This window comes from Eptesicus fuscus, chromosome 9, assembly GCF_027574615.1.
Source record: "Eptesicus fuscus isolate TK198812 chromosome 9, DD_ASM_mEF_20220401, whole genome shotgun sequence".
NCBI lineage: Eukaryota > Metazoa > Chordata > Mammalia > Chiroptera > Vespertilionidae > Eptesicus > Eptesicus fuscus.
Window position 1 is genome coordinate 36,980,448 of NC_072481.1, and position 14,521 is coordinate 36,994,968.

General features: G+C 54.0%; 1 protein-coding gene across 1 annotated transcript; it reads left to right on the forward strand.

Annotated features, from left to right (window-relative positions):
• The first annotated feature begins 38 nt into the window (after nt 1-38).
• On the forward strand, nt 39-12,656 carry TAL1 (TAL bHLH transcription factor 1, erythroid differentiation factor). Its single transcript, XM_054720685.1, has 5 exons — nt 39-97; nt 3,506-3,952; nt 5,302-5,396; nt 9,162-9,828; nt 12,503-12,656. The coding sequence occupies exons 2-4, from the start codon at nt 3,507-3,509 to the stop codon at nt 9,614-9,616; spliced, it is 996 nt and encodes a 331-aa protein (XP_054576660.1). The 5' UTR covers nt 39-97; nt 3,506; the 3' UTR covers nt 9,617-9,828; nt 12,503-12,656.
• Nucleotides 12,657-14,521: the final 1,865 nt, after the last annotated feature.

Sequence of the window (14,521 nt, forward strand, 5' to 3'; positions counted from 1 at the left end):
GACCCCCGCCCGCGACCCGGACCTGGGCTCCCGCCCCTCTCCCACGGCGGAGTGGAGAGCCTGTTCAGAGGGGCCGGTCTCCCTAAATATGCCCCAGGTGAGTTTTGGGGGGGACGCTATCTGTGGAAATGGTGACCAGGAAGGCCTTGGGTTCCGGCCTGGGTGGGGAGCTCAGGACGGAGGACGGTCCAGTCTCAGAGGGAGGGAGAAGGGGAGGACGAGCCCAGCGTTGGGAATCCGGGATCTGCGTCCGCCGCGGGCTGGCCTCTGGGCCTCTGGGCTTCCAGAAGGCCCTTCCTTGTTCGACCCTCAGCAAAAACAGTTAGTTTTTGTTTGTTTTCACCACTAGTGAAACCAGAACCTTAGTCCCCCGGGCTGCTACCATCGGTTCTGTGGACGTTCCCAGGCTTCTAACTTTGGGGCGACTGTATCCCTATATCCGGGTGCGCGGGCTGCCTGCGCCCGCAGATCCCCGCAGATCCGGCGGCAGGAAGAAGGCCCCAGCCGGCCTGGCGAGCGCGGTCCCAGCTCGGTGGGCCCTGACCCGGGCTTAACGCCTAGGGTGGGGCGCGCTGGACTCCCCTCCACCCACCTAGCAGCAGGGGGAGAGCGGTTCTATTTACTGATGCTGTGGGTTCTCCCGCAAGCTTGGGGCTCCCCCAGGGGGTCAAGCGGGTGTGGGTGCACTGTGAGGACTGGAAGCCAGGTCTCAGGCGGTGGCCTCCGACGCCGCAGAGGCTGTTTTCACATAAGAAATTCTCGGTGCCTCCCCTCCACCTCCCACACCCAACCCCAGGAGCGCCCCAGAGCCCCTGACTTGTTCAGGTGCAAGGACCCCTTGAGGCGGTTGGCAGCTGGAGATGAAAACCCGGTGTTGGGTGCTGCGAGCTGGGTCTTGGCTGCACAAAGACGGATGCATTGTAATGGTCGAATTCGCTAGTGCCATTCAGTGTGAAACCTTCTCCCCCTTCCTTCATCTCCCCCAAATAAAAAAGAATAAACAAAAATCACTCGGGCTTTCTCTTTAGTAATCTCAAACGAAGCCAAGTGATGGGGTTTAGTAGCTGAAAACCGACAACCCAAGTTGCTTGTGAGGCCTCCTGTGGCACCTTCTGGAGCACAGACCCCTGGCCTGGATGATACCAGTTGCAGAAGTGCCCCATGGATTTTCCCCGAGATCCGGGAGGGGCGGGGAGTGGTCCCCCACAGACCCTGGGGACCAATCGTAGGTTTCCCACAGGGAACCTGGGAGATACAGATATTTCCAGGCATCTGGAGAGGGCATTTGGGGCAGGGTCAACTCATCTGGAATATGTACTCCCCTTGCTCCTCTGGGATTCGCTCCTACGCTGAGCGGGGGAGCCTGGAATTAATCAGAGGGTATAAATGTGTCATAAGGAGAGCTTGAGCTCAGTCCTGCGGTTGCACTGCACATCATTTGTCACTGGGTCAGAAACCGGGGCTGAAGCACGTGTCACTGGGCGCATCACGCATTGGGACAGTAAGGTAGGAAGCCGGCACCTTGGGGCTTGTGTGTTTTGTCACGGAATGGTAATTTCTGGTGCATTTCGCTGCTGCAGGGGAGCCAGGAGGACCTACAGGTATACCGTGGGTACATTTTTAACGGCCAGTGTCTTGGCGGTTCCATTCTGCGGATACAGATCTATTGTTTCCACCATGATCGTAAACTCGCTTCCAGTGAAGCTTTGCGGACCCATTGCTTTTGCAGCTTGTCTCAGGGAAATTTGTTGTTTCTGGGCCGGGTTTCAGGGCTGGCAGACCCAGGGAAAAAGTGCAATCTGAATGGCAATTCTCCACTGGTGTGTGTGTGTGTGTGTGTGTGTGTGTGTGTGTCTGGTGGCAATTGAGCCGAGCTTCGGAGGAGGTTTCAAAAAGTCCCGTGTCTCCTCTAGGGTGGGAGGATTGTGCCCAGGTCCACTCCGGTCTTGAGCAGTGCAGTGGCAAAATGGAAGCTCAATAGCTGCCGTGAATGATTAGATGGACTCTGCTTGGGGCTGAATTGGAGTTTGGGGTATTTATTTTCTGCTATAAAATACCCCAATTATATAATTCTGAGAACAAAAATCTCACGTTGAACATCTTATGAAGCCTGTCGAGTTGATTATATTTTTATTTATATATTTCAAAATAAAACAACTTAAAGGCATCCCCAACCTCTGGGCCCAGAGACTCATGGTTTTTTGGTTTTAGTTCTTAATGGGGCCTGGCTCCACTGGCATCAACGCAGGGTGCGGGAAGAAACTGCAGGAGTGCTGTGCGGGGCCGTGGAGCCTCTCTGATGATCCCGGAGTATGGTTGTGGAGGAGGGGAATGGCCTAGGCTCCAGGGGTATACAGAGAGGGCGCATATGGAGGGTAGTGTAGGCACAGTGAAATCAGAGTTCTGGTCCTGACCTGTGGCACATCGGCGTGGCTTTGGGCAAGGCAGTGGTCCCCTGGACGGCCCAGTCTCCAAGTCAATAATAATGTTTACTTGAGCCATTGTGTAGTGCTTTTCAATGCATAAGGAGGTATTTCCTAGAGGACAACACTAAGGCCGAAGGGGGAGGGGGAGGGCTGGAAGAGTTCAAGGGCTTTTGGGGCACCTCTTCCCAGGTGTGGATGGGAGGGAGCCCACACCCATAGCCTCAGGGCGCCCTTTGACTGCGTTGGCTCCGTTCTGCCTCAGCCAGGCCTCCCTTCCAGACCCGACCTCACCTCCGAGTCCAGCTGAGCAGAAGAGGGAGGAGTGTGCAGGGAGGTAGACCAGGATCATCTTCATCCCTCCCTGATGTCTCACCTCCAGGCCTGGGGGGGAGTAAAGGGAGCCTGGGGTTTCCAGCAGCTGCACAGAAGACACCCCTGCGGGGGGTGAATATATGCTGAAATGGGGTGCTGGTTCCCCGGGATAATTCTCTGGCAGCTCCAGCAGAGTGGACCCCAGGCTCTGCAGCCTCCATTCCCTAAACTCCCTACTTGCACCCCACCACGTTTCTAGGTCCATGTGTGGCGGTAGGCTGGAGGCGGTATTGCTGAGAGGTTCTTAAAGAACCCCCAACTCCGCGGGACAGATTCCCCGCCAAAACCAAAGAGGGGGGGCGGGAGGAACTGGGTCGGGGATTTGTTCCCTCCTCTTCCCTTGCGGCCCGAGAAGGGGACGGGGTGATATTTCTCTCTCGCCTCTTTCTACATTTCCTTCCTCCTTTCCCCCGTCTGTTTTTCCTTCGCTGACTGGATGCCTTTTCTTCCAAAGTCTCTGTTGTCTTTCTCCACCTCCGTCCTTCTGGCCCTCAGTCTCTGTTTCCCAGGCACCTTCCCCCCTTCTCCCAAACCACAGACACCCCCCTTTCCTCCCTCCCCAGGCCCGCCAGGGCGTTAGGCCCCGAGGGCCAGTGTGTGTCCACGTGGCTCTAAGCCTGTCGCCTTTTCTCACTCGGTGCGTGAGTTTCTTTTTCTGCCTTCACTCCCTCACCGCATCCCACGCGTGTCTGTCCGTCTGCCTGCAGGATGACGGAGCGGCCGCCGAGCGAGGCGGCACGCAGTGACCCTCCACCAGAGGGACGGGAGGCGGCCGAGGCCCGCATGGCCCCCCCGCACCTGGTCCTGCTGAACGGCGTCGCCAAGGAGACGAACCGCGCTGCCTCGGCCGAGACCCCCGTGATCGAGCTGGGCGCGCGCGGCGGCCCGGGGGGCGGCCCCACCGGCGGGGGCGGTGCCGCGCGGGACTTAAAGGGCCGCGACGCGGCAGCGGCCGAAGCGCGCCATCGGGTGCCGACCACCGAGCTGTGCAGACCTCCCGGGCCCGCCCCTGCGCCCGCACCGGCTCCCGCCCCGGCGGAGCTGCCCGGCGACGGCCGGATGGTGCAGCTGAGCCCGCCCGCGCTGGCGGCCCCCGCCGCCCCCGGCCGCACGCTGCTCTACAGCCTCAGCCAGCCTCTCGCCTCCCTCGGCAGGTCAGTGCCCGGCGGGAGGGCGCGGGGAGTGGGCAGCGGGTAGGCGCTCCGGGCCCCGGGGCTCCCCGTGTGCACTTCGGGGTTGCTTGGCTGGAGCGCAAGAGGAGAGGGGGTGTTTTAAACTCATGGGCGTCAAAGCCTGGAAGCCCCGTGTGCGAGCAAGACATGAGCCCGCTGTGAGCTTCTGTGGAAGCGCGCGCGCGCGCAGCTGTGGGGGTGCCTTGTGACTGCGGAGCGCCTGGGTGTGGGTAAGACGAGGAGGGAGAGTGCAGGCATGTGGCTGGGTGTGAGCAGAAGAGCAGAAGTGCGGTGTGCTGTGTGGTTGGGAGGTAGGGGATGGCAGGAGGGAGTCCCGTGAACGTGAGTACCAGGCAAGAGTGTGTCTGAATGTGCTCCACTGTGAAATTCTTCTGGAAGCTGCAGCCTTCTGGGGACAGGATCTGAGGGTGTTTGGGAGTGGGCTCCCTCCTCTGCATCTGAATCTCTGCTCTAGGGTCCGGAGACAGGTGGTGAAGGCCGGGGGTGGGGTGGGGGGTGGGGGGTGGAAGGGGGCTAGAAGAGGTCAATGGGGGGGGAGGGGACAGCGGGGACATATGTAATACTTTCAATAGTGTGGGGAGTGGATCCCTTCCTCCTCTCCCCAGCCCCTCTGCCCCTAGCTGTGGTCTCTGGCCCCAAGCTTTCCACCCCTTGTTATGAGGGAGTCCATTTCCCTGCTGAGGCCACTGAGAAGGTGGAAAAAGGGAGGCAGGGTTGGGGTGGGGATAGGCAGATGATGCAGGGATACACAGTGTGGATCAGTCAGTGAGTCTGCAGGAGACTCCAGAGAGAAGCTATAGAGAGCCCGAAGTGGGTGATGGGGTGCGGGGGGGGGGGGGGGTGAGTCAGGGTTTCCTGTCTGTTGCCACTCCACAGGCTCCATGGGGCCAGGGTGAAGGTGGGGGGAGGTTGGAGGGAGGGAACAGTGTGCCCTTTTATGGTGCCGGAATTGCACACCACCTAGTGTGAAGGCCATGTCTGCCTGTGTGAGCACCTGTTTGAAAGTGCAGGTTGTCTGTGGATTGTGTGGCTTGATTTTGGGGAGGGAAGTGTGTCTCTCTGTGGGGTTTGTGTGTGTTCATTTTTGTGTTTGTTCCATATGTTCACCTCTGGTGTGTGTGTGTGTGTGTGTGTGTGTGTGTGTGTGTGTTTCATGCTCCTTCTATCCCCAAGTCAGGTGTGAAGGGACCAGGGTTGCCCTTGTTTTTCCAGGGGAAGGGGCTCAAGGACATGCAGGGGGATTGCTAAGGAGCCTTTGTCTCACCTCCACCCTACATGTGATCTTGTGATCTGCCTGCTCCTTCCCACAGCGGGTTCTTTGGGGAGCCAGATGCCTTCCCTATGTTTGCCACCAACAACCGAGTGAAGAGGAGACCCTCCCCTTATGAGATGGAGATTACTGATGGTGAGTTTCTGACCCCACCTTTGTTATTTGCCCCTCTTGCTGGTTAGAGCCTCCAGAAGGAGGGATCATGGGGACTACTCCTCGGTGTCTCCTGTGGATGGGGAGGCTACCTTGCGACCCCAAACTGCTGGAAGTTGCCTTGCAGCTGAGCTGGGATTAGAGAAGAGAGGACATGGGAGTGACGACATGTTGTGACATTTAGCCCAAACCTCTGAGGGTCAGTTGCAGTCCTCACTCCAGCTCCATTCCTACACTCGGCAAGGATCCTGGGGGAGGGCAGAAACATAAGATGCTCCCACACTAAGCACCAACCTCAGGGATTCCCTGCACTTCCTTCCAAGATCTCTTCAGTCTAGAGTCTGGAGTTTGCTCCTAGCCTGGAGTTGCACCTTCAGGGGTCTCCTTCCAAGTCCCTACATTGTGGGGCCCTCTTGTCCCTTGTTCTACACTCAGGGCTGAGACCTGGAGTTCCCTTCCTGACATTATGGATTCTATACTGCCCCTTGCTTCCTCAGAAGGGCCCTAGCCTTGCTGTTATACACTGCCTGAGTAATCTTTGGCTCTGAACTTGGGGAAAGGGGTTAAATGAGTGGGAAATTTGGGAGACTCCTTCCCTCTTCCCAAGGTTGACTTTGATGTGCAGATGGGGCCCAGCCCCAGGGGGCAGGAGAGCAGGCTTTTTAGAGCCCCGGGATGTGGAGGAAATCACTGGAGCTCCCCTGCTCAGCCAGGCTGGAGCCTGGGCTTCTGAAGGAAGGGCACCTGAGGCCCTGGAGCCAGGCTGAGATTTACACAAGGGGCAGGTGGGAGGGATGGGTTTTGAGCAGGAGCTTCTGGAGGGAAGCCCATTGTGGTCTTCTGGAGAGGAGAGAGGCTAGAGTCTGGACAAGGAACAGACCTCAAAAGACCCAACCAGCCTGGGGCGCAGGGGTATAGGGCCAAGAGGGAAGAGTCATGGGGTGTCAGTGTGGCTAGGTTAGAGAGGGATGGTAGGTATGCCAAACAGGAAGTAGGATGGACCAGGCCTGAAGTTCCCCAGGAAAGTGGCATTTTCTACAAAGGGCAGAAGCACGGGAAATTAGGCACACAGGCGAGGAAGGAGATGGAAAGGGGGCAAGGGTTTGAGGGAGTGCAGGAGGGTTAGGGAATCCATTACCCATGTTACCAATATTTACTGAGCACCTATTCAGTGACCGGCCAGAGAGAGAAAGAGGGCATACAGGATGGACACACTGAGGAAAAAGGAAGGTGCGAAGAGGTGAGCAGTTCTCTTGGAAGGATAGACAGAAATGAGGGTGAAGGGGAGGGTGGTGAGGGTGCAGGATAACTCCATGGACTTTGAAATCAGAAATTTAACCAAAAAGGGTACATAGTAGTGGAATTATTACAAGATCTAAAGTCAGGATTTGATGTGGTTCCTGTTGCTGAACTTCTCTGGTTCTCAGTTTCCTCATTTGTAAAATGGGGAGAATAATAGCTTCCTCACATTATTGAAAGTACACAATAATGGGGTAAAGTGTTTTTGGGGTCTGCTCGGGGTAGGTGCTCCTTCTGGGGCCTGTCTAGCTCCATCTTTCCATCTTTTATTTACATTCAGCCTCCTGTCTGTTTATCTGTTTGCTGCTTGTTCACCATCTGTCAGCCCCAGTAAGGTACCCACTCCCCCACACACCTAGGAGCTCCCTCAGCACCAGCCAGCATTAGTCATGGAGCAGGGGCTGGTTCTCCCTGTGCCACAGCTGAGGGCTTCCTCTCCACCTGGCCTGGAGGCTGAGAACAGCAAGTTATTTCCTCTGAGGCACCTAGGGTAGGACTGCCCAGCAGGTGTGCTGTGTTCTTCCCAGCCTGGGTCTGGCCTTTGGCAGAACCAGCTGGGCTGGGGCCTGTTGGGATTTGGAAAGACCGCTTCAGAGGCTCTGTGGCAGAGAATGAGTGACCCTCCCTGGGAAAAGGTGTGTGTGTGTGTCCATGCCAACACTTTCTGCTTGATCATCTCTCTCCTACATGTGTGCATGCATACACACACACACACAGCACACACACACACACACACACACACACACACGTGTAGGAGAGAGATGATCAAGCAGAAAGTGTTGGCATGGACAAGCTGGGTCATAGACCGACCTTGGAGGCCAGTTCTCCTCTGTCCTGGCCCCAGTCTCTCTAGCTGTGAAATGAGGAGTAGGTCTTAGGTGATGTCTTGACTTTTCCTTTCTTCTTCTCCCCTACCCATGTTTCCACATTCTGAGGTCTGGTTCCAAGGATCATAGGAAGAGAACGAACCAATAGGCCAGTACTGGCAGTTCCTCCAGTGTGCAGAGCTTCCTGAGGACTGCTGGGAGCCCAGCTCTGTGTTGGGGAGGAAGCAGGCACAGCCCAGGAGCTCAGGAGCACTGGCAGGGCCCACCGCTGCCTTCCCTGGCTTTGGAAATCCCAGGTCAGGCTTGGACATAGCACAGTGCTTTGCACACCATAGATGCTAGATACATGCTTGCTGGTGCCTGTCACTGCTCTGCAAGTCTTAGTACATGAACGCAGTGAATATTGATCAGTGCATATAGTCAGTGCATTGTAGACATGGAGAGACTGAGGCAGCCCCCATCTGCCTGCCTAGAGCCTCAGGCTGAGCCTGTGCATGGCTGTCCCTCCACTCCTTTCAGCGGGGAGAGAGCCTACCGGGTAAGTCCTTTTCCTTCTGTTCTCTACTCTCTCCTCCATTTCCCTACCTGCCAGCATGATCAGTCAGCAAACATTTACTAAACCCTTACTCTGTGCTTTCTATCACCTTTACAATAGAAATCCCCACACCTTACTGCAGGGCCCTAGGAACTGGACTTAGCCTACTCAGATCTCACCCACTTTGGCCATTTTTCAGCTCAGGGCCTTTCCACATGCCATTCTCTCTTCCCATGCCTGGCTGGCTCTTCTTCAGCCTTAAGTTCTCATTCTTATAGATGTCACCTCCTCCAAAAGGCTGCCCCCAACCAACTCAGCTCAGCACAGTAGCTCCTTTCCATCTTTTATTTACATTCAGCCTCCTGTCTATCTGTTTGCTGCTTGTTCACCATCTGTCAGCCCCATTGAAAGGTAAGCTCCAGGAGGGCAGTCACTGTCTGTCTCGTTCAGCGTTATTCCGTAGTGCCAGGCCTACTGCCTGGTTGTTAGGAAATAACTGATGCACAGATAATAACAGCGATCATGTATTGAACAAATGTTTAATCAGAGGCAGCTATTGTCTTAAGTACTTTGCCTGTGTTAGTTGTTAGATCCATGTGATAATTTTATTCATGAGTGATTAGTATTATCTCCATTTTACAGATGATGAAGCTAAGGCAGAGAGAGTTTAAATAACTTTCTCAGAGTCACTATCTAGTGAGTAATAGTCAGGAATTGAACCCAAAAAGTCTGGCTCCAGAGTTTGTCTTTGTAACTTAGTGCAACAAGGCCTCTTGGTACAAGTAAATGAATGAATACGTGGTCCTTGTCCTCAATATCTCACAGTACAGAGAGATAAGCATGGAAGCATACTGCAATGATCAAGAGTAATGAAGATCCAGGGATTGTAAGGCTGTGGTGGTTGGTTAGATCTCTCTGGAGGGATGGAGGTGAACTGGGTTTTGAAGGATGAGTAAGAGTTTTCTAAGTAAAAGGAAAGAAGGCATTGTAGGCTTCTCAAATGAATGGTTTTTCTCCTTCCCCATAGGAGAAGATCCTTGGTAGATTTCCAACCCATTCTCCTAACCCTGTCCCCTTGCCCTCCAGGTCCCCATACCAAAGTCGTAAGGCGCATCTTCACCAACAGCCGGGAGCGATGGCGGCAGCAGAATGTGAATGGGGCCTTTGCTGAGCTCCGCAAGCTGATCCCCACGCACCCCCCAGACAAGAAGCTCAGTAAGAATGAGATTCTCCGCCTGGCCATGAAGTACATCAACTTCCTGGCCAAGCTGCTCAATGACCAGGAAGAGGAGGGCACCCAGAGGGCCAAGCCTGGCAAGGACCCCATGGTGGGGGCTGGTGGAGGAGGTGGTGGGGGAGGCAGTGGTGCACCTCCAGACGATCTCCTGCAGGATGTGCTGTCCCCCAACTCCAGCTGTGGCAGCTCCCTGGATGGGGCAGCCAGCCCGGACAGCTACACAGAAGAGCCTGCACCCAAGCACACAGCCCGCAGCCTCCATCCTGCCATGCTGCCTGCCACTGATGGAGCGGGCCCTCGGTGATGGGTCTGGGACCATCCTGGGCCAGCCAGGAGGGTTCCCTCAGGCCGCTGGGACGGTGGGCTTCAAGGCAGGTGGGCAAAGACTGGGCAGCTCTGAAGTAGGGCAATGGACTTGAACTTTCCTTGCTGCCTGAACTTTGGGAAGCCCAAACTGCCCTGGGGCTGGCTTTTCACTTCCTGCCTCAGCAGGAGAACAGAAAATGGAGCAAAGTGGTAGGTACTTTTTATGAAGACGGCACGGTCTTGCCCCTTCCCCAAATCCCTAAGACTTCTCATGTAAGAGGCTTGAGTGGCGCTGCTTTTGGCCTGGAGCTTGGGAGCCCTGTCTTTGCGGAGACCTGGGGTTGTCAGCTCTCACCTGAGGCTTCAGCAATCTCTGCCTTGCCTTTAGCCCCTCCCAAGCAGGCTGGGGTGGCTTTGGTAGCCACTCTACCCAAATATATAGGTACCCAATAGCTGCCCATTTCTTGAGCCCCATCTTCACCTAGGCCCATGTTGGTCCATTCAGCTTGCCAACTGCTGCGGAGTCAAGCCTCAAGGTGCCTTCTTCAGGGCCTGGTTGAAGAAGACGGCTGGTGGACCACCTGCTCTTGGTTAGCTGGGCCAGAGGGGCAGAAAAGCCAGGGGACCGAAGCTTTGCTTTCTCCCCACTGACATTTGCCTTCCTAATCCTTGTAACTGTGGGGACTGAGTCTGCAGCTGTGAGCATGTCCTTTGGGCTTTGGGTGAAGGCAGAGAAAGGAAAAAATGATTAGGGGGAATTGAGCAAACGCTATTTGGGGCTCGTGGACTTCAAATCCTGGTAGTGTCTCAGAGCTACTCGTCACTGTTCCAGCGGTGCGCAGATGCCAGTGTGCTGATGGATGGGCATGTGTTGGTGCTGGGAGGAGATGGGAGCCCCATCTGTGCATTCTCCAAGATGCTCAGAGGTCCCGCCCCACTGCAGGATGTCTGTTAGCTAATGGTCTGGTCGGTGTTTTGAGTGGAACTGAGCACACACTCTGTCCTAGGAATTCCTGGCATTTGGGATTTTTTCCTGGCACTTGGGATTTTTTTTTTTTTACTTCAATTGTTGGTGGGATCTTTAGGTAGATATGACCCAGGATCCAGCTCCACTTCTAGGACATGGGGAATGCAATCAGAGACCAGGCCCTAGCTGAGACCCGAACGGATGCATATTCACTGAGCAGAATCTTAAACACCCTTCGACCGTGTAGCTTTCAGTCATCATGGGTGTGAATAGGAGGCTAGCTTAATGCAATAGGAGTGCCCCCCTCCAAAAGTTGTACATGACATTTTTGTAAATCAAATCCTTATACTTAATCTTTTAAAGAAATACTACTACAAGTCCTTTTGTAAGTGAAGAATCCTTTTGTAGAGTGGACCACTGCCCCTTGTTGATCTCCTGTGTCAATCCAAGTGTCAGGGTGTGGTTTTCTTAAGGCTAGGCCTGCCTGTGACCCGCATTCAAGCCCATGGAACCAACTGCACACAAGCCCTTCATACCTGTCATTGTACCCTCAAGTCACCCTAGCCGTCTCCCACCAGGCACAGCCTTTGAGGTCAGAGGGGAATGATCAATGGCCCGGCCCTGTCCATGGCCACGTGGAAGATCTTCACGCGTTTTGGGTTTCAGCTCAGGCTTCGCCCTCTGTGATGGGGCCTCGGGTACAGCCATATGCAGACAGGGAATGACCCCTGCTCCCCCCCTTTTCCTTTTAAGTTGTGAGGATTGGGAGCACTGTGGTTAACCCTTGTAGCTCTCTGTCTGTCTCATGTCAGCTGCCCCAAATCATATTTTAATGAACGTTAGGATGGGTTCCTTTCCAGTACTTGGAAGCTCCTGTGAGGCATCCCATCTGTAAAGATGGAACACCTGCCTAAGGCTGTGCTTGCTTCCCGGTGGGTGAACTTGACTTGGGGCCACAGTGCGGATGGGTGGATGGGCTTTAGGAGATGGATCACACATTCTGTCAGGAACTCAAGCTTCTGGCTCCCTTTTCTCTCACAAGTTATCTCTAAGTGTCAGTTTCCCATCAGTACCCTGGTTCTCTGCTCCTAGGACTGAATGGACATGAAAGTAGAAGCGTTCTGAGACCATAAAGAACTCAGTTGCCCTTAAATCCTGAGGTGGGGTTTCCAACCCTGAGTTCAGGGCCTAGGCAGTGGGCCAGGCTGCCTGACTACACAGCTTGGGATAATGTAGGTTCTAACCCACTTTTGCCTGAGTTATCTAGATTGTTCTCATTTCTCATAATTGACCTCATTTCTGGCTCATTCCAAGGCAAGGTACAGGAATGAGAATGGATAAGAGATATGGCAACATGGGTAGAATATGTAAAATGTAATGCAACCACCTCACACAGGCCTGGGTAGGGAAGCACAAGGCTTTAGGTTTTTGTAAGAACTAGAGAAGATCCATATTTTATTTTCATTTCCAACCCTTCACCCCATCAAACCCTCTCCCTCCCCTGCCTCCTCCTCACCCATGAAGAAATGGCAACATTCCAAGAATAATATCTGTACAAAAGGGAAAACATGGGAAGGTTTAAAAACACGAGAATAAAAATGATGGGGGACTCCCATCTTTTAAGAAAAATGTATATTCTTTTATTTGTAGTGGCAAACGACAAGATGGTACAACCTTTATCTTTTCCCAAAAACAAAACCAAGGGCACAGAATCTGTAGTCAGCCGACAACTATCTCGGCCTTTGGGGGTGGTCTGGTCGTACTTGTGATGCCAATGGTACGTGGCCCCCGCTGAAGGCTTGCCCCTGCCCATGTACATAGTGCAGTGTTCCTGTGGGCGGGCCCAGCACTTTCCGTCAATGTTGTACTGTACGTGATGAACTGATGAATTACGTTGGTCTCTGCATTTTTCTGCAGAAGAGGAGTAATCGCTCCAGGTACCTGACCTTTGTACAGCCCAGAGGCCAACACTGTGGGCGTGTGACTCTAGCGACAAAACCCATGTGGTGATGATGTGTGTGTATATATAAGGATATATTGGGAAGATTTCTAAATAAAAGTTTTACAAAGGGGACTGGACTCTGTGCTTGCATGTTGCACCCTAGGCCTGAGAGTTGGGACATTAAAAAGAAAGGTGTGGCAAGAACCTGTCTCCCCTGAAATGGGGACCTCCAGGACTCCCTGAGGCTTCCTCAGTAGGGTTTCCATTCTTTTCCCGCTTCTCAGCATTGTGCACCCACACTTTCCACCCAGGGTGGCCCCACGGATATTCCACTCTGTGTCAGGTTCAGCTCCTGTGGGTGGGCAGTTGCTTTTATCATAGGTTCAGGACAGATTCAAGTCTCACCAAAGGAGGCTCCCAGGTTTCCTGATGGCTCAGTTGAGGCTACAGCTCTAATGCCTGGCTCTTGAGGATTGAGGGGTACAGGTCTCTCACATGGGGCTCAGGGAAGGAGGTCGAGGCTTTGGGGGTAGTGAATGGAGGCTTAGGGATGGGAATGGCATTCAGAGGTGGGACTCTGGGTTATTGGGAGGCCTCTACACGTGGACTGTTGGATCTTTAGTAGGTCAGGCGGGCATTTCCAATGGAGTACCAATCCTTCTTTATTGCATTCATTTAGCATATTTACTGAGCACCTCCAATGTGCCGGGTATTGTTCTAGGTCCTGGGGATCCAGCAGTGAAGAAAACAAAGACCCCTTTTGTAGCTTAAATTCTAGCAAGGAGACAGTAAACACACACACACACACACACACACACACACACATCCACCCATCACAAATGTGTTAATTATATGGTAAGTTGGAAGGTGATTAGTATTAAGGAAAATAAACATGCCAAGAAGGGAACTCAAGGTGCCCACAGCTCCTTTGGGTGAGCTTATCTTATCCCACCAGGTTTGGATCTTGACCACGCTGTCCTGGGTGTTTCCAACTGTAGCTTTGAGGGCAAAAGCACAACAGCACTTGGATCATGCTCTGGCCTGTAGGGAAGCTCTTTGGGTTTGGAAGGCTGTGTGTCTCTCCATAACCCAGGGCTAGGAGGTCCCCAGGCAGCTGGGATGGTGAGACTGAGCTCTGGGGCAGGGAGGTCAGCGGGTCGTGGTGGTGGCAGTGGTGGGTGGCCCGGGACCTGTGCTCATAAGCCCAAGGAGCAGCATGATGAAAGGACCAGAGACAGACAGAGAGAGGCTGACACAGCAGTGAGAGAGGTGGGAGGACACTGGGAGAGTGTGGTGGTTCAGAGGCTAAAGCAAGTATGTATGTGGGATTAACCAAGCCCAATGCCTCTGAGAGGTCAAGCAAAAAAAAAAAAAGGCCTGAAGTGTTGCCTGGATTTGGCAATGAGGAGGTCGCTGATGACTTTAGTGAGAACAGTGTCTGTCAGGGGGAGGGGTAGAGGCAGCAGCCTGGCTGTCATGAAAGAGCACTCATTTCCAGAAGGTCCTTTCCCAGGAGTGGGCCAGGCTGTCCATGTCTAGAGAGGTCAGGAAGAGCCCATCAGCCCTGTGGCACCAAGGAGGAGACTATGAAGCTATGGAGTGCCCAGGCTGCCCAGGCCCCGGGGATCGTCTGGGCTAGCATCCGTATCTCCACATGGGAGATGGAGGCCCAGAGGGGAAAGGAGTCTTCCCAGGCCCACATGTCCCATAAACAATGACAGCTGTGGCAGGCAGGGCAGGCCCAGGCTTCCTGCCTCCCAGGACAACCTGTGCCCACCGCAGGGAAGGGACCACACTGGGGGTCATGCCTGAATGGCCTGCTGATCTTTCCAGCCTCCCTTCACCACTCTGCCCTTCATTCTCTTTGCTCCTATTATCCTATCCTTTCTGTTCCACGCTGCAATTTTTTTATTTTTATAGCTGTCCAGTTTTTGCACTTCTTGTTTCTACCCATCCTCTGCTCCCACCCTCCTTTCATTTGGTTAACTTGTCCT

Excerpts from the sequence above, each read along its gene's own strand:
- TAL1 (XM_054720685.1), top strand. The coding sequence starts at position 3,507 with ATGACGGAGCGGCCGCCGAGCGAGGCGGCACGCAGTGACCCTCCACCA. Across the intron at positions 3,953-5,301 it reads CCTCTCGCCTCCCTCGGCAG|CGGGTTCTTTGGGGAGCCAG; the intron begins GTCAGTGCCCGG and ends TCCTTCCCACAG. Across the intron at positions 5,397-9,161 it reads TGAGATGGAGATTACTGATG|GTCCCCATACCAAAGTCGTA; the intron begins GTGAGTTTCTGA and ends CTTGCCCTCCAG.